At 44.9% G+C, this 25,944-nt stretch overlaps 1 protein-coding gene across 1 annotated transcript; it reads left to right on the forward strand.

The window, feature by feature from the left end:
• The first annotated feature begins 3,805 nt into the window (after window positions 1–3,805).
• Window positions 3,806–25,109, forward strand: LOC119428865 (A disintegrin and metalloproteinase with thrombospondin motifs 5). Its single transcript, XM_037696556.1, has 8 exons — window positions 3,806–4,807; window positions 18,223–18,355; window positions 19,147–19,314; window positions 20,473–20,756; window positions 22,378–22,561; window positions 22,653–22,828; window positions 22,906–23,081; window positions 24,221–25,109. Exons 1-8 carry the CDS (start codon window positions 3,806–3,808, stop codon window positions 24,891–24,893), a joined length of 2,796 nt encoding a protein of 931 aa, XP_037552484.1. The 3' UTR covers window positions 24,894–25,109.
• The last annotated feature ends 835 nt before the right edge of the window (window positions 25,110–25,944 follow it).

Consider the following 25,944-nt stretch of genomic DNA (forward strand, 5'->3'; position numbering starts at 1 on the left):
TAGTTCTGCATCAGTATTTTTTGCTCTAGTTTCGCATCTGTAACAATCTTCACTCTATTTCCGCATCTGTAACAATCATCGTTCTAGTTCCGCATCAGTAACGTTCTTCGTTCTAATTCCGCATCTGTAACGTTCTTCACTCTAGTTTCGCATCTGTAACAATATTTGTTCTAGTTCCGCATCAGTAATTTTCTTTGCTCTAGTTCCACATCAGAAACAATCTTCATTATAGTTCCGCATCAGTAACGTTCTTAGCTCTAGTTCCGCATCAGTAACGTTCTTCGCTCTAGTTCCGCATCAGTAACGTTCTTTGCTCTAGTTCCGCATCAGTAACGTTCTTCTCTCTAGTTCCGCATCAGTAACATTATTTGCTCTAGTTCCGCATCAGTAACGTTCTTCTCTCTAGTTCCGCATCAGTAACATTATTTGCTCTAGTTCCGCATCAGTAACGTTCTTCGTTCTAGTTCCGGTTCCGCATCAGTAATGTCTTCTTCCTAGTTCTGCATTAATAACGTTATTCGTTGTATTTCCGCATCAATGACGTTCTTTGCTCTAGATCTGTATCTATAACGTTCTTTGCTCTAGTTCCACATAAATAAGGTTCTTCGCTCTTGTTTCGTATCTGATGGCATGAAGGAATGTGAAACTGACGGCAACGCTCGCACTAGCCGTCAACACGGCCCGAATAAAACGTTATTCATCCAAATCGAGGCTGTTTGAAGATCAAGATGCAAACTGCCCCTTTAAGAGTTCGACTTTTGTCATTACAGACCAAGTCGACGTTTGTCGGCACCGGCAAATCTCGCTTTTCTTATAATACGATTAAAAAACGGATTTCACCTTCATGCTTTGCTAAATGACAACATTTAGGACAAAAAAATAAAACCTTCGGACTCAAAACTACGTTTACATTTTAATAAACAAAAAATTATCCTTCCTGGAACGCCACTTCAACCGTGGTTTATTAAACTTTACGAAACGTCTGCCGTGTCGTAGGTGAATTAAACTCCACGTTTTCTTTTATTTTTTTAATTTTGAGCACAGAACATTAAGGTTGATGATGTCACCATTTTGTCATAATCTTTGTTTTTAAGAATGTTGTTTCGTTAAAGCGATTTTAAAATGACTGGACATAAAAGTCCACAAGGTGTAAAATATAATGTGCGTAGTTTGAGATTATGTTAAAAAAAAAAAAAAATCGAGGGGAATTTATAAGAATAAGATATTTATATAAGTAGGGATTGTGTTTTAGAAAAAGGTTTTTCTTATTACAGTTGAAAAAATGTAGAATTTTACTGATAGAAGTGACAAATTATGTATTTATTACAAAATAATATGATTGTAATCTAAAAGTTTCTCACTTAAATTTTAAAATTCTATTTATTTTTCACGTTTTATGATTTTCAACAAAACTTTTGTGTCGTTGCACTCTGTCATGTGAAACGTTTCTATTTTAGAAGGATCACTGTAAAAAATAAATAAATTACCGTACGTGAAAAGGATGAAAAATTTTGCCGCAGAGATTCTCGTTTTGGCCTCGACTTTTAATCAGACGCCGAGACAAAAACTTTTAATGTTTTTTTTTTTCTCCATGTGGAAGAACTCGTTTAATAATTCACTTTCCTCTCATCTGTCTCGCTGCACTGAGAGTCCAGTACAAAATGTACCGTACGGTACTTGTGTAACCCTTTAAAAAAATGAAATATTTGTTCTAAACGCCATAAATAGGCTCCGTATGCAAACTTGAGCGCCCTAAAAACAAACTTGCTGTTATTTTTTGTTGTTTGTTTACATCCGTGTACTTTTTCTTTAAAAATGTTTTTTTTTAATTATTATTAAAAATGAAAACACTTGAAGAAAAAGGCTGTTGGCTCTGTATTAGAGAGGAGAGTGTGCATGTGCGTCAACAAAGAACGTGCACCTGTGGGCCGTCACCCAGGAGACACCCCTCCATCCCAGTCGGCGCCATGGCAACAGATGCTGAGCACACCTGGTTTCTGCCGAGGATATGGAGACGCTCCCATCCTGAGGGGCGTTATTCGTTTAGAGCTGATGGGAGTGCGTGTAGTGATGTGGGGGGGGGCAGACGGAGCCCGGCGGTTACATAAACGGCTCGGCTCGTCAATTAACCGCGTCGGATTCCCTCTCTGGCAGGAAGTGGGGCCGTCCGCACGTGGCTCGGCACGCGCTCCGAGAGCTTGTTTTGGTCCAACCTCGCACGTGCTGCGGCGCGCATCTCTCTTTGAGACGAAGGGGATTAAAACTCATCGGGGGGGGGGGGGGGGGGGGAGAGGGTCGGGTTTGTTGCTTTTTTTTTTAATTAACCTTTTTTTTTGTCGGTGTGAACGATCGGCTGCTGCTCTGCCTTTATGGGTGTCCTTCACAGTTTGGTGTAAGGGAGAGATGGTGGGGGGGGGGGGGGGGCAGAGAAGTGGGGGTGGGATTGCATAACAGAGGAGCGACGCAGGCACCAAGTTCAGCTCGATTCTGGACCCGCGGTGCAGCAGCAGGGCCGTAGCTAGGCTTTTACCACAGAGGTCACGACCTGAGGCCCCATACTCAGATTACCGTAATTTCCGGCGTATAAGTCGCAGGTTGGTTTTTTTCTTCATAGATTTGTCAGTCCTGCGATTTATCTACTTCTCCCCGTATTCATAACGCAATTTCTGACTGACGCTTTAAATTTCGACGAACTTGCAGCAGCGAGTCCTCCCGTGTGCGCTCGCTTCACTCAGCTGGTGCAGGCGGAGGAACGCTGGAGAGCTAGCGGCTCCGCCACGATGGATGGGTGGATGGATGGATGGATGGATGTGTGGATGGATGGCGCCGTCAAGGCAAAATGAAGCTGTTCTGACCATTAAATAAACGCGACGGGTCAGCGGTGACTCATAATAAATGCAATTTAAACGTTGAACTATACTCCGGAAAATGCGGTATACCATACCAATTTATTTATAAATGGTATGTTGATTTAAGACACCGCCCCCCTTTTTTTTTTTTACTTTTATTTTTGGGCTAACGTCTGCCACTCCATCATGGGAACACTTCGAACGAGGACGCCACACAGACAAAACTTCAAATCTGTTCCTGTTCACGATAAAACCGATAAAAACCTGTGCGCCACCGGCTAATCCCCCCCCCCATGAGCCTTCATGTCTGCCTGCGTCCCCTCAGAGTATTAGATGTTAAAAACACCGCGTTGATCAAACCTTGAAATGACTCTCGGCTACTACCACGTCAAAGTTTAGCTCGGCGTCAGTAAAACAGCTAAAGTTTTAGCTGTTTCGTATCGAACAGTTTCTGTTATTCGTGGCAGGATGTAACGGGGTTCACCCAAAGGTTACCGTTTCATGACGAACATCTGTCCAGAGGCTGATGAGATATTTTCCTAACAGTGTTTTTGGGAGCGGCCATGATTTGTTTAATCTGAAACTGCTTCAGCTTCAATAATTCAAAGAGTCCAGGAGGTAAAAGATAAAAACAGAAGTTTGGACCAGGCCCTGGTGAAGATGGGAGACAGTGTCCAAGTCCTCCACTTGTCCTCCCTCTGGAGGAGGAGGAGGAGGAGGAGGTTGAGCACAAAGGGGCAGGACTTCTCCTCTCCCGCTCCTCTTAAGCCAAACTTTGTGTTTTTGTTCTCCAACTTCAGCTCAGTCCTCCTCTCCAGCCTGCGCGCGCGCTTCCTCCTCCCTCCATGGTCTCAGCTCTGCTGGCTGCTCTGCGCGCGAGGGATCCGGACCCGGAGAGGATGCGTCTTCTGGGGGGACAGGCACGGAAAGTTGCGCGTGTCGGCTCGGAGTGAAGAATGCCGCGGCTCCTCGGTGCTCGGACCCGGGGGGGCGTCGCGCTCTGGCTCCTGCTGCTGCTGGAGCTCGGAGCTCGGCGCGTGACCACCTTCCAGGGCTTCTACCTGCCACCTGCGGGCGGCTCGCTGCTGTCGCCCGCCCGGAGGACGGACGGGGTGGTCCGGACCATAGACCGGATTTACCACGGTGGGGGGAAGGTGGGCTACCTGGTGTACCTGGACGGGAGGCGCTTCCAGCTGGACATGGAGCGGGACGAGTCGGTGCGCCTCAGCCCCCAGTACGCGCTCGCGGTGATGGGGCAGAGTCCCGCGCAGCGGGAGTGCGCGTACCGGGGGACCGTGGACTCGAACCCGGAGTCCCTGGCGGTGCTCAACGTGTGCGGGGGGGGTCTGGAGGGCTTCTTCGCCGTCAACCGCTCGCGCTACACCATCACCCCCATCGTCAGGGCCAGGGGACACGAGCACGACGTGCGCGCCCTGCACGACAAGGACGCAGAGAGCGCGTTGCACGCGTTCACGCGCGAAAGCTTCAGCTTCGAGGCTCTGAACGAGGGGCGCGAGAGCTGCGGCACGCGCGACGCGCGCCGAGGACGCAGAGACGCGAAGCGGCAGAGGAGGGGACGCGGCGCGCGCGGCAGGAGGCGGCGGAGCCGCTCCGCCGAGGCTGCGCGCGGCAAGAGGTCGGTGTCGCGCGCCAGGCACGTGGAGCTGCTCCTGGTGGCGGACGAGACCATGGCCAAGAAGTACGGCCGCGACCTGAACCACTACCTGCTGACGCTGGCCTCCATCGCCTCCAGGCTGTACGGGCACGCGAGCATCGAGAACCCCATCCGGCTGAACGTGGTGCGCGTGCTGACGGTCACCGGGAAGGAGAAGGGGCTCGAGGTCTCCAAGAACGCGGCGGCGACCCTGAAGAGCTTCTGCAAGTGGCAGAACCAGCAGAACCCGCTGGACGACGAGCACGTGCAGCACCACGACGCGGCCATCCTCTTCACCAGGCAGGTAAACAAACCCGCGTGCGCACAGGGCGGATGACGTCACAGTCCGGCTCTTTTACAGGTGTGATGAGTGAATGTTGCAGATCGCCCGCCGCCTCTCATGCTGAGTGTTTGGGTGAAAAAGTCCCAGAGACTCTGAGCCCACAGCCGCACCAGTTAGACCAGTAAATGAAACCTCAGTTTGCTGCTGCAGCCATCTGGGGTCAAAGTTAAAAGACTCTAAAAGTTTAACAGTTAAATCATTTTATTACTTCGTAGCTTCGCATTAGTCAAAAAGTAAAGTCTTCATCTCGTTAGCTAGGCTAATGGCTAATCAAGCGGAGCACAAAACGTACCCTTCATCCATCTGTGCATGTTGAGCACCATAGTGTTAAAAAATAAGTCCTGTACCGACTTCCATTTTTGTGTGAGGCTACATGAGCAGCAAGAATGGTTCCTTTTAAAAACTGGGTTGCCCAGTCAAAATCCAAGATGGCTGCTACCACATATATAAACTGGCCATACATATATGTAGACCAGCTACGCAATAATTTGAGAAATCTATTCTATTTTTTTAATCTTGCACAAAAGCACAGTTTCCTCAAATGCTGAGGCTGAAGATTATTCTATGGGGGCCAAGGCCACCAATGGCCACCCCCTGGCTCCTCCAATGTGCCTGGTGGTGGATAAAATTGCTCCCTCGGTAGGATCCGTCAATCTGTGCTGCCTCGAACAAGTAAAAAAAAACTACCGGTGTAGTCGATTAGGCACAGAGCGCAAAGTTTCTTTATATGCTGATGACATGTTTTTGTATACGTCAGACCTTCTACTTCCTGAATTATCGATAATAATAATGTGTTGTTGTATGTTCCCATACAATGGTGAAACTGGCTCTGCGTTTAACCCATCACACCTGGGATACACTCAGGTGGAGCAGTGGGCAGCTATTGATCGAACCTGGGACTTTCGGAATTACTTACTTTGCTATAGAAAATAAAATCCTAGACATCTTACCCTTAAATAACTTGCACCAAAAACATTTAGGTTTACTTAAACTCTTTGTTCCAGTCCAGAAAAACACTCACTGTTCAAACCCCACAGCGACATCTGCGCGCCGCCCGTTTTTATTGTTTGTGTTTGTAAACGTAGACGACAACCCTCTGACAAATGGCATGCTGGTGTCAAAGTGCTACATCGGCACTTTTCGTTTGGGGATCTTCCCTCAACCAAACGACGTCCGGTGTAGACGGTAAACACGCTGACGTGTCCTCGTCCGTCGCAGTGTCAAAGACACGTCCGTAAAAACACTATTTCCTGCGCCTGGTGTTTTTCTGGGCAGGCGCCCACGTCTCCATCCTCTCTCCCACCCCTCCCAGTCCCCCGACAGCCGATCGGACACGCACGCTCGCCTTGAAAAACACGCGCATTCCTCCCAGGGAATGAGATTAGGAATCAGCTGCTGACTGCAGTTGCAGAAATATTCCCTCCCTCCCCAAAAAAGAAAACCTCCTGAAACCAGAGTTTAATTAGATCTTCCTCGCAGTCTGGATCTCTCCTCCCTAAATTCTTCCTCTCGTCACATCCAGTTTGTCAGCTCGGGCTGCTGTCTCTCCTCTGCCGTCGGGGAAAACAAACGCGCGTCCACCCCCCCCCGCGTTCCAAGTTTCGCGATTACCGAGACCACGCTCGTCTATCCCTTCTTTCACCGTCCGCTTCCCCCCGAAGCGCCTCGTCCAAAGCCGCAGGGCTGCAGCAGCAGATCGGCGTGCATTCTTCACCTCTCCGGGTGTGGCTTCACGGTGGTTGGCTCCGTTGACGTCTGAGACGGCTTCGCCTTGGACTGTGGTTGTGTTCGAGTCATGCAAGGTCTTGTCGTGGCTCCCAAGAAGTCGGGTTGCATCGCCCCCAAAGCCTCCCCAACACACACACTCATACATAGTTGGCGAGGCGGCAGGCAAAGCATGCCTGAGGTCAGTTTCTGCAGCCAAAAACCTTGTAGACCCTTAGTAAACCTTTGGCCACTAACCCTAGATGAGGGTTACTAAAAAAGCCAAACCAGAGACATGTGGAACCCTTAGGTGTTTAGTTTTGGCAGGGCTGGGCAGGGTCAAGCGGGCATGGAAACCGCAATCCAGATGCTCAGAAACATGAAATAATCGACAGGAAGTGGGCTGTAATTTCTCTCTAACTTACTGCAGTAGCTTTGATCTTACAAAAAACACGACACATTACTTAATTACGGTACGGTAATTTACCTTTTCATTGGTCTGCATTAGTCCATCACAGCCAACTGACCTTAGAAAACACGAAACATGGCAACAACTCAACCAGTTTCACATGTATTGAGCTAAAGTCTGGTGTGGTAGTAGTTGACTGTTCTTCAAAACGCATTCTCTGAGCACTTAATATATCTCACAACATATCGGCCTCAACGTGTTTATTTCCCTTTTCTACTAAAGGTGTTGTTTGTGACACATTAAATATCATAATTACTTAAAATATTATAAATGTTTATTACATTTTTCACCTAAGGATGTTGCCATTATTTTACCAGCGCGGTGCATTCAGGGCAGTGATGTACATCGGTTGTCGTAGAGACTAGAACACAAGGAGTAAAAGCCGAAAAGTTATAACGTGACAATAAAGTTATATTTTTTTATTAGTCCTTATGCACAATATATGGGTCAAAACAATCAACTGTGATGAATTTGGGATGTTTAATTTATTAGTTCTGGAGCTAACACCATATATATTGACTCTAGAGCTAATGTAATATTAGCTCTGGAGCTAACGTCATATTAGCTCTGGAGCTAACGTAATATATTTTAGTTTTGGAGCTAACAACATATATATATTAACTCTGGTGCGAACACCATATATATTAGCTTTGGAGATAATGCCATATTTGTTAGCTCTAGTGCGAACGCAATATTTATTAGCTCTGGAGCTAACGTAATATATATTAGCTTTGGAGCTAACACTATATATATATATATTAGCTCTTGAGCTAACGCCATATATATTAGCTCTGGAGCTAACGCCATATATGTTAGCTCTTGAGCTAACGCCATATATGTTAGCTCTTGAGCTAACGCCATATATATTAGCTCTGGAGCTAACGTTAGCTCTGGAGCTAACATAATATATTTTAGTTTTGGATCTAACAACATATATATTAAGTCTGGTGCTAACACTATATATTAGCTTTGGAGCTAAAGCATATATATTAGCTTTGGAGCTAACGCCATATATATTAGCTCTGGAGCTAACGCCATATATATTAGCTCTTGAGCTAACGCCATATATATTAGCTCTGGAGCTAACGTAATATATTTTAGTTTTGGAGCGAACAACATATATATTAACTCTGGTGCAAACACCATATATATTAGCTTCAGAGGTAATGCCATATTTATTAGCTCTGGAGCTAACACCATATATATTAGCTCTGGAGCTAATGCCATATATATATATATATATATATATATATATATATATATATTGGCTCTGGAGCTAATATCATATTAGCTCCGGACCTAGCATAATATATTTTAGTTTTGGAGCTAACAACATGTATATTAACTCTGCCGCTAACCCCATACATGGTTTTAGTGCCAGTGTTTTATATATAGTATATATTAGCTTTGGAGCCAACGCCATATATATTAGCTCTGGCACTAACGACATATATCTTAGCCCTGGAACTAGCATATGTCTTAGCCCTGGAACTAGCATATATCTTAGCTCTGGAACTAGCGCCATATATATATATTTGCTCTAGAGGTAACGCCATATTCATTAGCTCTGGTGCTAACACCATATAGCGCTAACACGGTATATATTAGCTCCTGAGCAAACGTCATAAATATTGGCACAGAAGCTAATGCGAAAGCTGAGTCTTTTCTCCATTCTCCTCTCTGTCAATGCCTTCCAGTTCAAATTAAGGGGCTGAATGTCAGATAACATCAACATCGATGCTCCACATCGAGAGGAGCCAGTTGAGGTGGTTTGGGCATCTGGTTAGGATGCCTCCTGGACGCCTCCCTGGTGAGGTGTTCCAGACACGTCCCACCGGGAGGAGACCCAGAGGAAGACCCAGGACACGCTGGAGGGACTAAGTTTCTCGGCTGGCCTGGGAACGCCTCGGGATTCCCCCGGAGGAGCTGGACCAAGTGGCTGGGGAGAGGGAAGTCTGGGCCTCCCTACTTAGGCTGCTACCCCCGCGACCCGACCCCGGATAAGCGGAAGAAGATGGATGGATGGATGGATGGATGGAATGTCAGATAAAATCCAAAATTAACACTTAAGCTGAATGGAGCTTGCACCAGAGCAACCTGTCTGTCATTTACTCGGAATGCGTTGCGGCGTGAATAAAATGGCGACGTCCACACGTCATTAATTCCTTAATACAAAAATAAACAGCCTACAGTATTTTTACCGTCTCGTTTGTATAGCTGAAGTAATTGTTTATCAAATAAAGTTTATTGTTCCAACTAATCAGAGCCTTTTTAAAAAAAACAACAACTCTGAATTTGTCCTTAACCTGTGAAAATGCATCCTCTGTCTCACTGTTGCCATGAAATCAACCAGAGAATTATCTGCCATGACCTCTATTTACAGGCAGACCTCTGGGGAAACCATTACATGTTGCCTTCTTGATCCCTATCTGTTGAAAATAAATCTCTTAATTGCTTTTAAATCTGGTCAGCGTGTAACATAAACAGCGCTCTGCTTCAGGGGTCACGATCTTGACCTTTGAACTCTTCGGCTATTAGAGGCCATTACGGGGATTTATTTTTGAATTACTCTGTTGACCGCTTTGGCAGCGAGACGAGCCGACTACCTGTCAAAACACACCAAGCAGATCTCCAAGGGCGGAATTTAAAAAGCCGCATTCCTCTTTTGAGGACCTCGAGTGATTTGTCTACCCATATTCCTGCGAGTGTGGGAAGAGAAGATGCAGGTATCGTGTGAAATGTGCCCGTTTACATTCTTTTTAGGAATCACACTTTGCGAGGGGGAGGAGGTAACAGCCACGGTATGCGCCTGATGTTTCCATTGACGGAACACTGGTGAAGAAATACCAACACTTTCCAGCCTTGGTAGTTCACACATGGAAACATTTCATCTGAGTATCTGGGGCAGCTGTGGCTGAGCGGTTAGAGCAGTTGTCCTCCAGTGGGAGAGTTGGGGGTTCGAGTCCACCAGCAGTCACATGTTGAAGTGTCCCTGGGCAACACTGAACCCCTCATTGCCTCTGATGTGTGTCCCATCCTGTGCATGAATGTGATGAAGCACTGATTCGTCTCTATAGACTCAGATTACCGGTAGTCTTTGTAGAGATCTACCGGTAGTAGAGAGCCGGATGGGTAAAAGAGGGCACATGTATTGTAAAGCGCTTTGAGTATCTTGATTGGATACAAAGGCGCTATACAAGTACAGTCTATTTACAATTTATTGGAGTGACTCTGGATTAGATTTTACTCTTGAGTCTGATCAACCCATTGTTCCCACAGGGTTGGGGGAAAGTCGCCCTCTTTGTTGTTGGGTCCAATTAGTCTCTGACTCTCTGCTCACAGTGAGCTGACCCAAGCATAGTGTCAACCAGTTCCACACATGCCAGCACCGGACCAAAAACAACGGGGGCATTGAGGGTTCTTGGGACATTTCGGAGTGTTTCTCTCCATACGTGGGATCATTAAATGTTCGGCATGGTTGCGTTGTTCTGAGCTTGGATGACGAACAAAGCCTCACTATGAGAAGGCCGGAGCTACACAACTGTGGAGACTAATAAAATAAGAAACTAGAAAAAAAATGCATTTCTGGCAAAAATGCAGTGCGAAAGCTTATTGCTTACTTGAAATACACCAGTAGCTGAAAATTGGTAAGAAGAAGCACAAAAAGCTAAAACGTCAGAAAAAACTACAGTACAACGTTTAATTTTGTAATAAAAAAAAAAGGCAGGACAAACATTGCTACAAAGATCTAACGAGGTTAAGTCAGGACCTCTGGATGGATTGTTCTTGTTGAAACACTTTGTCTTCGTTTGAGAGAGGAGAGAAGGAAGCCATTTTTGTGAAGAGAACCTGTCCAGTAGGATTTGATATCTTTTGCACTGCAAGAAAGAAGCCTAATACTTGATTTGTTTATTATTTAAAAACTCTCTGGATTTAGTAGTGGAATTTTCTTAATTCAAAATATATGATGGCAAAAAAACACCCTATGCTTTTTTAAATTCCTATTGCAAGTTTTATACCAAAAACATATCGCGATATATATCGTTATCGCCACCCTTCACAATACATATCGTGATATGAATTTTATGCCATATCGCGCATTCCTACTGTCCAGTGTTAAACGGGCGGAGGCCTCCGTGTTCGACTGTCCCCTCTTACAATGCTGTTAATGCTAGTGTCACTCAGCCCTCTGTGAATAGCAAGCGGCCATCAGGGTGCTAATGATCCACCGTTAGGCTGATGGTCCTCCTTGATCATATGAACAGCTGGTTCTGGATGTGATGAGAAGGTGCCAAGTTAAGACCAAGTTAAATGCAGCTCCTCAGACTGAAGAAGTCTTTTGGATGAAAGAAAAAACGTTTCACGAAGAAGACCTGACTTAACCTTGTTAGATTTATCTACCTGGATTATTGAGCATGAGAAAAGGAAGAAGTAGGAAAATGCAAGCAAATAGGCAAAGTATCGAAAAGCCAGCAAAAAGCAAGCTAATGCTAGCTAAGAGGCAGAAGTTGTGAAACGTCAACAGAGAAATGCTAGCTAAGAAGCAAACGTGAAACGGTAGTAAACCAGAATGTGCTAGATAAATGCTAAAAGTAGCATTAGCAAAAAGCAGGACAAATGTATAAACTGAGTTAGCTTTAGTAGAATTAGCATTAGCACAAGTAGCATTATTAAAATTAACATTAACAGAACGCTAGCACAAATCGGGGCAGATAAGCAGTGCTGCAAAAAAAAAAAAATCGGGAAGAGTTTGCTTTACCATAGTAGAATTGGCATTAACGGTTCTGAATTAGCATAAACAGGGACATGTGCATTAGCAGGGCAGAATATTATCAGGAACCAGGGTAAAGTTGGCATTAACGGAAGTATTATTAGTATAAAAATGCTGGAATAACAAGCGAAAGGCAGGTTTTATGAGATTTGAACAGAGCTCTATTCATTTTCAAAGAGAAAAACACGTCTGAAAATAATAAATATTTCCAACAAACACCAGAAGCCAGAAGTGGTAGAACGTCACGAATGAGCTGGACAGTTTGATATATGAATTATTGAAATGGCGCCAAAATTGCAGAGTGACTTGCGTGCCAAATATCGGATCTAAATGCTTAATAAATATTCGCACCGTCGCAAAATGTACTGTACCTGTACCTGTTATGTCATTCCATCTTCACTGTCTATACAGAGAAATGTACATTTCCCAGCCCTCGCCCCCGTCACAGCCAGCCCCTCTATTTGTTTTAAATGCGCTTGATATTTCACATGTGCGTTTCTTCGTCTGGCATATGTTGACAACCTGCAGACAGCTCCGGGATCCCTCGACCTCAGGTCTGTCGACATTATGCAACCGGCTAGAGAGCTCCTGTAACTACACAAACTCCACACTGAGACCCACGAGTGATGCAAAGCCCACTCCTGCTCGTAATCATTGTTGAAATTTAGACAAGACCAATTAAAAAAAAAAAAAGAATTGACAACACAGTCTATGATTTTGTTTCTCGTATAATATATTTGGCTTTAAACAATGGATATAATGTTGCAAGGCAACTGGAGGGGACCATTCATTTTGCTAACGCGCACCTTCGTCATTTCTTGCTAAATAAAAGGTTTTCGTCAGTAACGGCTCAGACAATCAACAAAATCAGGCCCAAAAGAAAGTTTGAAAGATGCATCAGTTTGATATTTAGAGAGTTTTGCTAACTAATGCGAACTAGCAAAGAGGTATACAAAACCTTAAAATACAAATCCTTTGGGAACACCATTTCAAAACTTGGACACGTTAAAATTAAACGTCTAAGAATAGCCAGTGACAATTGAAGATCGAGTCAAATACTTGGACTGAAATTTGCTAAACTAATTAAATCGGCACGATGTTCCAAGTTTAAAAGCATTCAGATTATTGAATGTATAGCTAGCATCAAAGTAACATAACATCAAAGTTCATGCTCAATAATCCAGGTAAAAAAATCCAACAAAGTTAAGTCAGGTACTCTGACGGTTTCTTCATTTGTTGAAATGTTTCGACCTTCATCCAAAGGACTTCATCAGTCTGAGGAGTCGCAACAAACTCAGTCACACAAGTAGCACACTCCCATAGTGGACCAATAAAGTCCATGCTCAATAATCCAGGTATAAAATCCAACAATTTTCAGTCAGGTCATCTGGACAGTTTCTTTTTGTTGTGCTGAAACATTTCACCTTCCATCCAGAAGGCTTCATCAGTCAAGGAAACGCACAACAAAACTGATTCTTCCCCCAACAGCTTACTCCAAAGTGGAACAAACCAGTTCTGCTTGTGATAAGATGGTCTCTTTGGTACGGCCCTCCTCCATTGCCGGCCCTCTTCCTTGTTGACAGTCTTGTCAAACTGGTTGAAAACAACAAAGTCCATGCTCAATAATCCAGGTATAAAATCCAACATTTTTCAGTCAGGTCATCTGGACGGTTTCTTTTTTTGTGCCATCTTGCAAAGTGCAAGTGGACCGGAGACCATTCCAAAAGCAGGAAGTGGACTACAACGCAGGGCAAACAAACGAGCATTTCTCTTACTTCATACGGAGCCGTCAGCCGCCTTGGTCTTCTGCCTCATCTTCCACTCATGCTGAGCCCATTGTTGAAAAATGACAAAACAGAACTCCTAAAACCGCTAAAATTTGACGCCACTCCGTTTTTGTTTTTATTTCAAGAGGAAGTGTCTTCTTCAGAGGTTTTTGTGTCGTTTCTTTCAGTAGTTCTTGGTGCAGCGCCACCTCAGGCGAGGAGGGGAACAGGTTGGCTCAATTGACTCAGTGCAGCGTGAATAAACCACACCAGCTGAAAATGTAAACAAATGTTATGAATGTTGGTCCCCAATAGAACTGAGTCTATCGGACTATCGGGTGTATAAACACCCTGAGATAGAGAGGAATGCTGGTTTGAGAGAGGAGTGAAGAGAAACCGTCCATTGTTAAAAAGGGGCGGAGCCTCCGTGTCCAACTGTCCCACTCTTACAATGCAGTTATTGCTAGTATCACTCAGTCCTCTGTGAATAGCAAGCGGCCATCAGGGCACTAACGATCAGTCGTTAGGCTGATGGTCCTCCTTCATCATATGAACACCTGGTTCTGGATGTCAACAACAAATTGGCTGATCTATGAGACGGTGCTATTTATAAGACTGAGTTTGTTGCAGCTCCTCAGACTGAAGAAGTCCTTTGGATAAAAGATGAAACATTTCAACAAGAAGAATCTATCCAGAGGAACTGACTGAACTTGTTTCAGATTTTTCCACTTGTATTATTGAGCGTGCATCAAGATGATAATTCTGGATGTTTCCCTTCAAACTGGTTGATCCCCTTTTGAGAAGGTGCTATTTATAAGACTAAGTTTTGTTGCATGGCCTCAGACTAATGAAGTCTTTCGGATGAAAGACGGAACGTTTCAGCCAGGACGAATCGGTCCAGATGACCTGACTAAACATTTTTGGACAGATGATACGTTTCATTTGCAGAACTCAACTGCTAGCTTTATTTCTAACTGCGTGTAATTTGCCGTTTTTAAAGCCATTACTCAAGTGTCTTGTCAAACTAACGTACTGAAGAACCCAATTTGCTGCTGATTACCTTTTGATAAATCTGTGTTGTTCCTCATAATCACTGGTGGGCCAGACTGTTTGTCTAGTCAATAGCTGCTTTTCATTGGGTTTGCTGGAGTCGGCGGTGGATTTCAGAGCTCACCTCTCTGCAAGAGGGACTCGTGAGTGCGTTAGCGTCTGGCTCTGTTTGTTTAACACCAGCACTGGCTTAGATTTCAAGTGGTCTTGTACCTACCTCACACATACACAAGCACAGCTGTGATCGTCTCCTGACCTTTGCTGCCAGTTTCCCCACCTGCTCTCCGGTTGTTTCTGCCAATATTACTGTAACCCCTGCTTTTTCAGTTCTTCTCCTTAATTTCCGGCACCACACCAACTTTTTCCCCCGCTGGCGTCTAATACCAGGACTTATTTTTGTTTCCCTCCTATCCTTCCTTTTTCTGCTTGTCTCTAAAACCTTTGAATGAAAGCAAGTCTCAGCAAAGACTTGGCCAAGGAGATGGGGTAGAAAAGCAAACGTGAGTTTTGGGGTCATTTCAGGTATTATTCCCAATTAACTATTTAATGGGAGTTTCCTCCTCTTCTTTTTTTTTGCCACATGCTTCCTGTGTGGTACTAATGTACATTTGTGTTCACATAAAGAAAAACTGCTTTTATACAAGATCCTGGAGCAGATGAATAAATGAATTTGAGGTAACTTCATCGCTGGTTAGCTGGCTAGCCTTTGTTTGCTTCTCATGTATCCAAAAGCTCCGCCGTCTTCCTGTACAGTTTATAACTATGTGTTGTGTCCACCAAGGTGCTTTATATATCCTTTGAATGTGCAAGTACCTACTTAAATGTGATTATCTATGTGTGTAAGGTGGTCCCACCCAGTCGGTCATGTGTGTGAGTGCACAACACAAGGCAGCTTGTTCCGAACCGATTGGTCTGCAACGGGTAAACACCCTCCCTACAGAGCCTCTCACACATGGCCCAGCAGGCCTGTCAGCACCACTTAACGTTACGATTCATCCTCTCCGCGGGGCGTTAAGTGCATGTTCCTAATAGACTAAATGTGCATTTTGAGCCCATTGCATTAGCATGCACAGGGGCTGAAGTGCAGGCATGCATGCACTGATCTGTTGGTATGATTTGCTGATTGATCTTTGCTCTCAGCGAGGCCAGGTTATGGGGGTCAAAACAAGAATCAATGCTCTCTGAAAGGCAGAGGGGATGGTGGTGGGTATAAAGGATGGAATCCAACTCACGCCTACAGCTTGAACATTAAAGGTCGAATGGTTAGGGTTTATGAAAGGCCAATTTCATTGTTGATTTTTAGAAATTAGGGCATCGAATAGCCCATTTGTAAAGCCATTTTCTGTGTTTTTACTATAAATTTCAGTTTATCATTAATACACATTACAATGCACTGGATCTCCAAGAACTTGCAACCTGTCCAGGATGTACTCCACCTCTCGCAGAGTGACTGCTGGATATGGTGACCAGTGACCCCCATGACCTGGAAAAGAAGTAGGTAAAAGACAATGGATACATCCAATAATGCTGTCCTTCTTGTCAGGTCATCTGGACAGTTTCTTTTTTGTAGAAAGACATTTCGCCCTCTATCCGGAAGGTGTCCCAAGTAAACGGTTTCCCCATCAAGCAGTACACTCAAGTGGACCAACCAGTTTGCTGGAGATAAGATGGTTTCTGGGGGCTGTCCTGGCCCCTGTTGACTCCTCCCAGGCAGGCAGCCACAGCCAAAGTGGTTCAAGACATCAAAGTTCATGCTCAATCATCCAAGTACCAAATCCATTAATGCTCAGTCAGTTCATCTGGAAAGTTTTTTTTTTTTGTAGAAAGATGTTTCGCCATCTATCTGGAGGGCTTCATCAGTCTAAGGAGTCCCAAGTAAACTGTTTCCCCACCAAGCAGTGCACTCCTTAAGTGGACCAAGTAGTTTGCTGGAGCGAAGTACCTGGATGATTGAGCATGAACTTTAAAGATGATGGATACAGTTACTTGCCTTAGGAGAGGGCGCTCGCCTTGTCAACGTTTGTCGAGTGGAGGTAGTGAGTGGAGCGTTACATTAATTAGTATTGCTGACAGTTGCTGATGGGGATAGTGTATTGAAGCGTTACAGTACTAATGCTAGGTCTGAGCTGCTACAATATCCGCTCCCCTGATCTGGAAGTAGCAGAGCTATCTGCCGATGGTGGTGGTGGGGGGTGTAGGCGGGACACTCGGTTCTGTTTAAGCATTCGGACACACTAACCACTCTATCGAAGTTGTTTTGATGACGATGGATTCAACACGTCATTCTGACTTTGCCAAGAACACTGATGTCGGTTTGATAGTCCACACAGCTGATGTTGAAAAGGCCTCAGAGGCAACGCTGATGGAAATGTTTCAACCATTTTTGTCTTCTGTGGTGGGTGGTCCACGTTTCAGAACCGTAGAGAAGTGTGGGACTCGCTACAGCGGTGTAGACCAGTGTTTTGTTTGATTCTTGAAGCCTTGGCTCTTGAAGACCCCTGTTCTCAAGTGTCCAAATAATATAATATTCTGGCCAACTTCTTTTGTGGTCTTCTAGTGATGCAACCGAAAGAAAAAACGTTCATTGTTAAAGATACCACCACCACGGGAAGTGCATCGAGACAAGGACATAGTGTCAACACCCACGGATATACTGTATCTTTAATCAGTTTAGTAATAACCAGGCACAGTCCGTGCCAGTTATTAAAAAGAGAAAACAATTGACCTAAATAATCAGTTGGTTTAACGGATCAGTACTGGAGATGAAAAGGTTGCAGCGGTGGATTAAAAAAAACTTGGCTAAAGTTTGGCTGGATTTAATGGCACGAACAGCCGACAATGTGACAACTTTTCCCCTCTCCAGAGGCCAAAATATGAACTGATATACACATAAAAATTGATCACCATCTTATACCGCTTATCTGTAGTCGAGTCACGTAGGCAACGGGTTCAGGAGAGAAACCAAGATCTCTCTCTTCCCAGTGACACTCCAGTTCCTACTGTAAAACCCCAAGACGTTCCCAGACCAGAGAAGATGCATAATCCCTACTGTAAGTTCTGGCTCTGCCCTGGGGTCTCTTCCCATTAGGTCAGGCCCAGAAAATCTCTAAAGGGAATTGTCCAGGAGTCTCCTCACCCTCTCTCTAAAGCTGAGACTGGCCACCCTACAAAAGAGGCTCTTATGGTCTGCTTGTGTCCGGGATCTTGTTCTTTCGGTCATGATCCAAACCTCATGACCACAGGTGAGTGTTGCAATATAGACAGACCACAAAATCCAGAGTTTTGCCTTTAGACTCAACTCTTTCTTCACTATGGCTGACCAAAGCCATGCCCTCATTACTGAGGACCAGGCCCTGATCTATCAATCCATCCCCCACTCCATCCTACCATCACTCGGTTTCAAGACACCTAGGTACCTGAGGCAAAGTCTCCCCCTTGACTGAGTCTGAAAAACCCAATATAATTTTGCATCGCAACCAGAAAAGGAAGAAGCGGGTAAAGATGATGGATGGATGGATGTTGAGATGAAATACTGAGTCAAATACATAAAGTAACCTTTTAAAATCCATCCCAGTAACAAAAATCTGACAATTGTCTTTGTGTTTCCTTTGTTCAGGACCTCTGTGGCCACCACTCCTGCGACACCCTGGGCATGGCGGACGTCGGTACCATCTGCTCTCCAGAGAGAAGCTGCGCCGTCATCGAGGACGACGGGCTTCACGCTGCGTTTACAGTCGCACACGAGATAGGTAGGCATCGACACGCTCGCCAGAATAAAACAACACAATCACGCCGGGGCATGCACATTGTCTGCTCATCTCTCTTGTGGATTAGCATCACGTCATCCACCGGAGCACTCGGTATGTTTTCTTTTCTCATTCCTTCGGCACTAACGTATTCAAGACAAGTCCTGTCAGAGGTGCAGAGGCTTTCACGTGTTCAACATTTTATTATGATCTGAAGCTGTTCTGAAACAGTGTCAGCTCATTTTTTTACATATAGTTCTCAAGAAAAGTTGAATAAAAAAACGAGCTTATAAAGAAATTTATTGAAAACTTACCAAAATACCTGAGGATGTACCACTTAGTTGACTGATGACCAGCTGATCTGACATCAAAAACTCTATTCAGATCCTTCACTTAGTTTAGTTACATATTCCATTGGCTATTCTTAACCCCTGTAGTAGAAAACATCCCCACATCATGATGCTGCCACCGCCATGTTTGACTGTAGGGATGTGGTGCTTAAAGAATCTGCTCTCCAAACCTTTGGGTATTCTAGTCAAAAAGCTCGATTTCCATTTATCAGACCAGAGAATTTTGCATCTCGTAGTCTGATTATCACATGTTCCCAGAACCCTGCCATGTGCCTCTGGGTCAGGACCGGGTTCGGTCTGTCCCCTGAATCATAAAGGCCTCATTCAGAGCAGCTCTGGCCTGTTGGCTGTGTGTATAATTCTCCTTTTGTTTCAGAATAATGTAGCCTGCTGTGTTTCTGGGCTCTAAATATCCAGCGGTAAACCTTTTTTGTGCATCCTCAGGTCACCTCCTCGGCTTGTCCCACGATGACTCAAAGTTCTGTGAGGAGCGCTTCGGTGTGAACAGCGACAAGCGGCTCATGTCTTCCATTCTCACCTCCATCGACGCCTCCAAACCTTGGAGCCGCTGCACCTCGGCAACCATCACCGACTTCTTCGATGACGGCAACGGTGAGACAGGAGACCGCAAGAAAAAGCTATAACCTCTAATCGACAGCTATTTACAGCCGTATTATCTTCCATAAAGAAATCAGAATGAGTCATACTTCGTTGTCCAGTTTCATCAATCATTCTCATTCATGTCGGGCATAAAACACTGCTGTTGACGCTTTGCTCAGCAGTTCCAAGGCTTTCGGCATAATTCATGTTCCAACAGTATAATTTTAGGCTTGGCAGTATCTCCCGCTCTTGCTCCAGGATTTTTATGGAGGTCTAAGTTGCAGACATTTTAAAGGTCTGGGATGTTTGAGGTTTCCCCTTTCCTTTATTGCGGTATGTCTGTTTGGTGCAAACTAAAGGTCTGCAGGGTTGTAAAGACCTAATTTAGCACCACATCTCGCACATGGCTTTGATCCGGAACGACCTAAACCGTGTCATTTGTAGCTTTTCTTTCTTTACTCGATGCATCATTAAGGGGATCTCAGACTACTTGCATACACTGGCTACTTCTCTATTCTACTAAACGTTGTTTGTGACACGTGAAAACTCCTAATTACTTAAAAAACTATTTCACCTAAGAACGTTGCCATTATTTTACTGGCGTGATGCATTCTGGGACGATGACGTACATCGGTTGTAGTGGAGACTAAAACACAAGGAGTCATGGCTTTCCTACCTGTAGATAGCTTTTTGAATGACCTTAGTTTGGAGAAACAGACTCAGTGTTGACCAGACCGACAACCTGGCCCAGACCATAAAGCAAGGGTGCCCAATCCTGGTCCTTGAGGACCACCATCCTGCATGTTTTACTTACTTCCCTGCTCCAACACACCTGATTCAATAGTTAAATTACCTCTTCGTTTTCTGCAGAGGTCTCTCACCCATTGATTCACATCAGCTGTGTCAGGACAGAAAAACGTTGAGAACATGCAGGGTAGTGGCCTTCAAGAGCCAAGATTGGACACCCCTACCATAGAGGTACCAATGAATGTATCATAAAACGGTGTTTAAATGAACATTGAAATGACTTTAAGACAGCAGAAGTCCCATTTGGTCAGATTAGTTAGATTTAGCTAGAATAATTTCGTTTTCTTTACATTTTCAAGAAAAGTTGTGCTGATTCTCTTACGAAAATATTAACGTTATTGTGGATTTTTTATGCCCCACCAGCCGAATGTCTCCTCGACTTGCCCCACCAGCCACTCCTGGGCCCAGAGGAGCTCCCAGGCCAGAGCTACGACGCCGTCCGCCAGTGTCGCTTGGCCTTCGGGCCCGAGTACACCGTCTGCCCCGGCATGGACGTATGTTCTCGGCTGTGGTGCGCGGTCATCCGCCAGGGACAGATGGTGTGTCTGACCAAGAAGCTGCCGGCGGTGGAAGGAACGCCCTGCGGGAAGGGTCGAATCTGCCTGCAGGGAAAGTGTGTGGACAAGACCCGAAAGAAGCATTACTCCGTAAGTTGGAATCCGGGATTAGATTCCTCCGTGTAGCGACATTGTGTGGTCTAGTCTGTACACATTTAAATTCAATTTGTGTCTAAAGACACCAGATCTCATCTTGGCAGGATCACGGTACTGGGTTTGAATCGAGAACAGCAAAGAAAGCACTGGGGGGAAATATTTATTTGTCAAATGATGTTTGGAAGAGTCTAAGTCGATGTTTGGCAGACTGTTGCACGAGTGGACGTGGCCCAAGTGGCTTCATTTTTCACTGCCTCCCAGTTTACAGCTCACGACATACCCCCACCCCCCCCCCCCTACCCCCACCACCTCTGTCCATTGTAGACTTCAGTCTTTTATAATGAAAAGAAGTGCTCTAAAGACTCTAGTGGAAGTAAATGGAAAACTTGTTTCCAAAGTTTATGATCGCAAACTTTGCCTCATAAAGTGCTAAACTCTGCTCATTCTGTCGTTTTCATCTCTGATGACTCATCAGTGGTTGGAAATAAAATTAGTGTTTGAGGAATTTGACTCTGGTTGCTCTTCAGAGTGAACTTTAGAACAACTATCACACATGCTTTTCATCACCTCAACTCCAAGGTCACAAATCAAGGTCAAAGTTAAAACAAGGTCTTTGCTCGTCTTGACCATAACTTTTGATCTGCTCGAGGTAATTTAATAAAATTTGATGTGAATTTGTAGCACTAGACAATGTATTGCATAATATTTTCATCACTCTAGCTCTAAGATCAAGGTCATAAATCAAGATCAAATTTTATACAAAGTCTTTGCTTGTTTGGACCATTGCTTTTGTACGTTTCTTTTGGCTGCTCCCTTCTTCAGGGGTCATCACGTGTGCAAGTTAACCTGCTTGTCCTGTTGAACCTCACAGCCGCCTTTGACACCATCGACCATGAGATCCTCATTGCTAGGTTGGAGCAGTGGGTGGGCATCACAGGGTCAGCCCTCAATTGGTTCCGATCTTACCTCACTGACAGATCATTTTGTGTCTCCATCAAGGATTTTAGTTCTGCAGCGACAGAGCTTAAATGGGGGGTTCCACAGGGGTCCATCCTGGGTCCCCTCCTATTCTTTCTGTACCTGCTGCCACTTGGTGCTATTTTCCGGAAACACAACATACCCTTTCACTTCTATGCTGACGACTGTCAAATGTACTTCCCCCTAAGACACAATGGTACATGCTCTATTCGACCTCTTTACTTAATTTACTTCATTTTGTATTTTGCTTCGTGTGTTGTCTGTTGTTCTGTCTTTACAGCACTTTGGTTGGCCTTGTCGCTGATTTAAGTGCTCTATAAATAAAATGGTATGGTATCACAGCGAGCAAACTCGCATGTAAGTGGAAATTTGTTTGTCGCCAGATGCCCATCCTGATGCAACCTGGGCTTGAACCCGCAACCTCAGGATTACATGACCATGGCATTAACCACTGAGCTACCACAGCCGTTTGGGCCATTGATTTAGCTTGCTGTATAATAGTTTGTCAATGGGGGTATAACCTGCCGTATGTGGTACTCTTCTCTTAACCCTCTTCCTTCCTTCAGTATTTACTCTTCTGTCTAATATCTACGCAACCCTCACATTTACCTAATTGCTTGGCTTTTCCCTTTCCAAGGTGTCTAACCATGGTAGCTGGAGTTCCTGGGGTCCTTGGGGTTCGTGCTCGAGAACTTGTGGAGGCGGAGTGCAGTTTGCCCAGCGCCTGTGCAACAACCCGCCACCCCGGAACAACGGGCGCTACTGCACGGGGAAAAGAGCCATCTATCGATCCTGCAACGTAATTCCATGCCCCGCATCAAGTAAGACGACACAGTCGTGACTGTCAGACTGTAAAAATAAAAAAAACCTCACCTTTTAGTACTAACCTCCTTCAACGCAACTCTTCGGCAGGCAAGAGTTTCCGTCAGGAGCAGTGTGAAGTCCGCAACGGTCCCCAAACGGACCCTAAAGGAGTGAAGACTTTTGTCGAGTGGTTGCCTAAATATGCAGGAGTTCTCCCTAAAGACGTGTGCAAATTAACCTGCAGAGCAAAAGGAACGGGATACTATGTGGTGTTCTCCCAAAGGGTGAGTTAGCGGCACGATGGTGGTGTGTGTGTAAAAATACAAAGGATAATGGCGACGGTATCAATTTCTGTGTTCAGGTGATCGATGGAACGGAGTGTCGCCCTCACAGCAGCTCGGTGTGTGTAAAGGGGAAATGTGTAAGAACGGGCTGCGATGGCATCATTGGCTCCAGGCTCCAGTTTGACAAGTGTGGTATATGTGGAGGGGACAGCACAGCGTGTATACGGGTGGCTGGGAACTTCACAAAGAGGAGGTAACACTTCAAAACAACTGACTGTAAATCCTGGGGGAAAAAGTCACAGTGCTGCTTTTACAGAGTTTACAATCTTTCTGACACAAATCTGGTAATCCAGACATGAGTGAGTTGTGTCATCAGCATAGCAGAGTTGCCACTCGTACCAAAGATTTGAATGCATCATGCTCACTGCACTTCTCGTCCTAAACAATAGTTGTCACTACTGAGGAAGTAGTCCAGCTGTACACCCAGAAATGGCACCAGAAGTTTTAAAGGTCAAAATTGTTTTTGTCCCATGCATAACGTCTGACAAAATGTTGCGTACAATTTTTGGCACCCTGGCTTCAAGGTCACAAATCAAGGTCAAATTTTATACAAGGTCTTTGCTTGTCCAGGCCACTTCAATAGATTGCTGTATAATAGTTTGTCGAAAGGGCGTATAATGTGGCATATGCGTTACATTTGTTGAAGTTTATGGAACATTTGCTATAATTGTACCTCAAGTTTTGTTCCATTTTACAAATGCCGGTAGAAATGGTCAAGAATTGCAACCGTAAAGTCTGTTCTATGTCTGACTGGGCTGCTACTGTTGGTGACAAACCGCGAACGCCCTTCGTGAGGGAGTTTCCAAAATGTCTCAAAATATTTGCGAGGTGTTCTCTGTTTCCGTGGTTCAGTTCTTTAGACGAGCTCTCATTTAGCAGGAATTTTTAGCATGGTCAAGAAGCTCAGAAAATACATTGTTTTAAAAAGTTATTTGTGTAGATGTCTAGTCCATCTCAAATCGGTCTCAGTTTAGTTTTCTTGAGTCAGATATAGTGAGAAACGCTAGGCGATTTTGGGACTGGTTTGGCAACCCGAGAACTCATGGAACCGAGTTGTGATCAGGACACTTTGAGACTCGGTTACAACAAATACATTTACCATCAGTTGCAGGAATGTTGCTGGTACTTATACCTGTAGAGGCAAATGTGTCCTAAGTACCAATTCATGTGAAAATTTGTATTATTTTCTCACAACTTTGTGTCTCCAACTTGTTGCCAAGAGTTGCAGTCCAATGTAATAGAGGTATTTGGCTCCAAGTGATTCCACATTTCTCTGTGATCTCATTTGGCATCATAAATCTGACCCCTTCTCTGCTCTGTCTCAACAAACAGCAAGGGCTACACCGACGTAGTGAAGATTCCCACAGGCTCCACTCACATCAAGGTCCGTCAGCACAAGGTCAAGGATCAGACCCGCTTCACGGCCTACCTGGCTCTTCGACGAACCAATGGTGACTACCTCCTAAATGGCAAGTTCATGATCTCCACCTCGGAGACGATCATCCCGCTCAACAGCTCTTTGCTCAACTACAGCGGCTGGAGCCAGCACGATGAGTGGCTCCACAGCATGGGCCCCGGGGCTCTGAAAGAACCTTTAATGGTCCAGATCCTAGCAACAGATGCCAAAAAGTCCCTCGATGTCCGTTATAGCTTCTTTATGCCGCGGTGGACAGCTCAACGTCAGCCATTAATTTCAAAGTCGATCCCTTCACAGAGCACTGCGATGACGTCTACCACAACAAGATCCTCCACAATTAGCACTACTACGTCTTCCTCTATTACCCCTGCTCCGGTCCCAGGAACATCTACACCTCCTGGTCTCTCAACCCCAACCCCAGGGCCCAGGTGGATAACAGGCACTTGGATGACATGCTCCAGGACTTGTGATATGGGCTGGCAGAGCCGGACAGTGCAGTGTAAGGACCGCGATGACAAACTGTCTAAGGGTTGTGCTCTGGACGCCCGTCCCTCTGCCTTCAAACACTGTCTGGTCAAGAAATGCTGAAGCGGCAGGCAAGGACGAGATGTTTTAATCTGCAGATCTAAAATGATCTAAAACGTTGGATGTAGAACTACAAACCAATGACTTTAAGACATAAAGTCTTAAATGGAATTGTGAATGTTGGCGTAAAATACGCCAGAACCGGACACAAGGAGATTCAGCGATAGACTGGCATAATGTGCCGCAGAATGACCTGGAATCCTTCTAGCTATGCAGAACCCAAACAGAACAAAGGACGCAACTGACTGAAGATGCATGTATTTTCCACATGGTCAATAACTGATTGTCTTTACTCTAGTCTTCAAAACCTGGAGGCTTCGTAAGTCCTGCCCTTGTGATGGCATGCTTGTCCTATTATGCTTCCGTGTGTTGTCGTCGCTCAGTTCACACATCTTTGTTCGAGACAAGAGCCCCGACGATGGGAGGCGCTCGATATTCTTTACGTCTGACTTCGTGGTAGCTCTGCTCCAGGGTCTTCCATAAGAAACGTCCAAGTGCTGTACGCATGATCATAAAAAAATGCTGGAAGAATGTTGGAAGACAAACTCACTGGATCAATGTCCGATTTTATAAAAATCTTATAAGCTATACCGAAGTGAGGCCTTTTTCTGGTTTAAAAAACAACAACATTCCAATGAATGGTCATTTCCCACCTTCTGAATTGCGATTAAAAATTCTCCACCCGTTAGGTTATGTGGCCTAAACAGGACAGGTGATGACTCTAGATTAGGGACGTTTGGTTTTTTCATACGTCCGTCCAAGGCGAACGTATTCTAGTGTAGTCCCATCCATGTCCGTAAGCTTTCTCTCCTGCCCATAACTTCTGATCCGCTCAAGATAATGTACCAAAACTTTGTACACTTGTGCATCATTACAAGACGGTGTCGCATTTGATTTTCATCACCAGAACTCCAAGGTCAAGGCCATAAATCAAGGTCAAAGTTAAAACAAGGTTTGTTCTTGTCCCGTCCATAATTTCTCATCTGATCAGTATAGTTTAATGAAACTTCAAACACATTTGTACCACCACTACACAGCTTGTTGCGTAATCATC

This window comes from Nematolebias whitei, chromosome 23, assembly GCF_014905685.2.
Source record: "Nematolebias whitei isolate Nwh7 chromosome 23, NemWhi1, whole genome shotgun sequence".
In the NCBI taxonomy this organism is placed as follows: domain Eukaryota; kingdom Metazoa; phylum Chordata; class Actinopteri; order Cyprinodontiformes; family Rivulidae; genus Nematolebias; species Nematolebias whitei.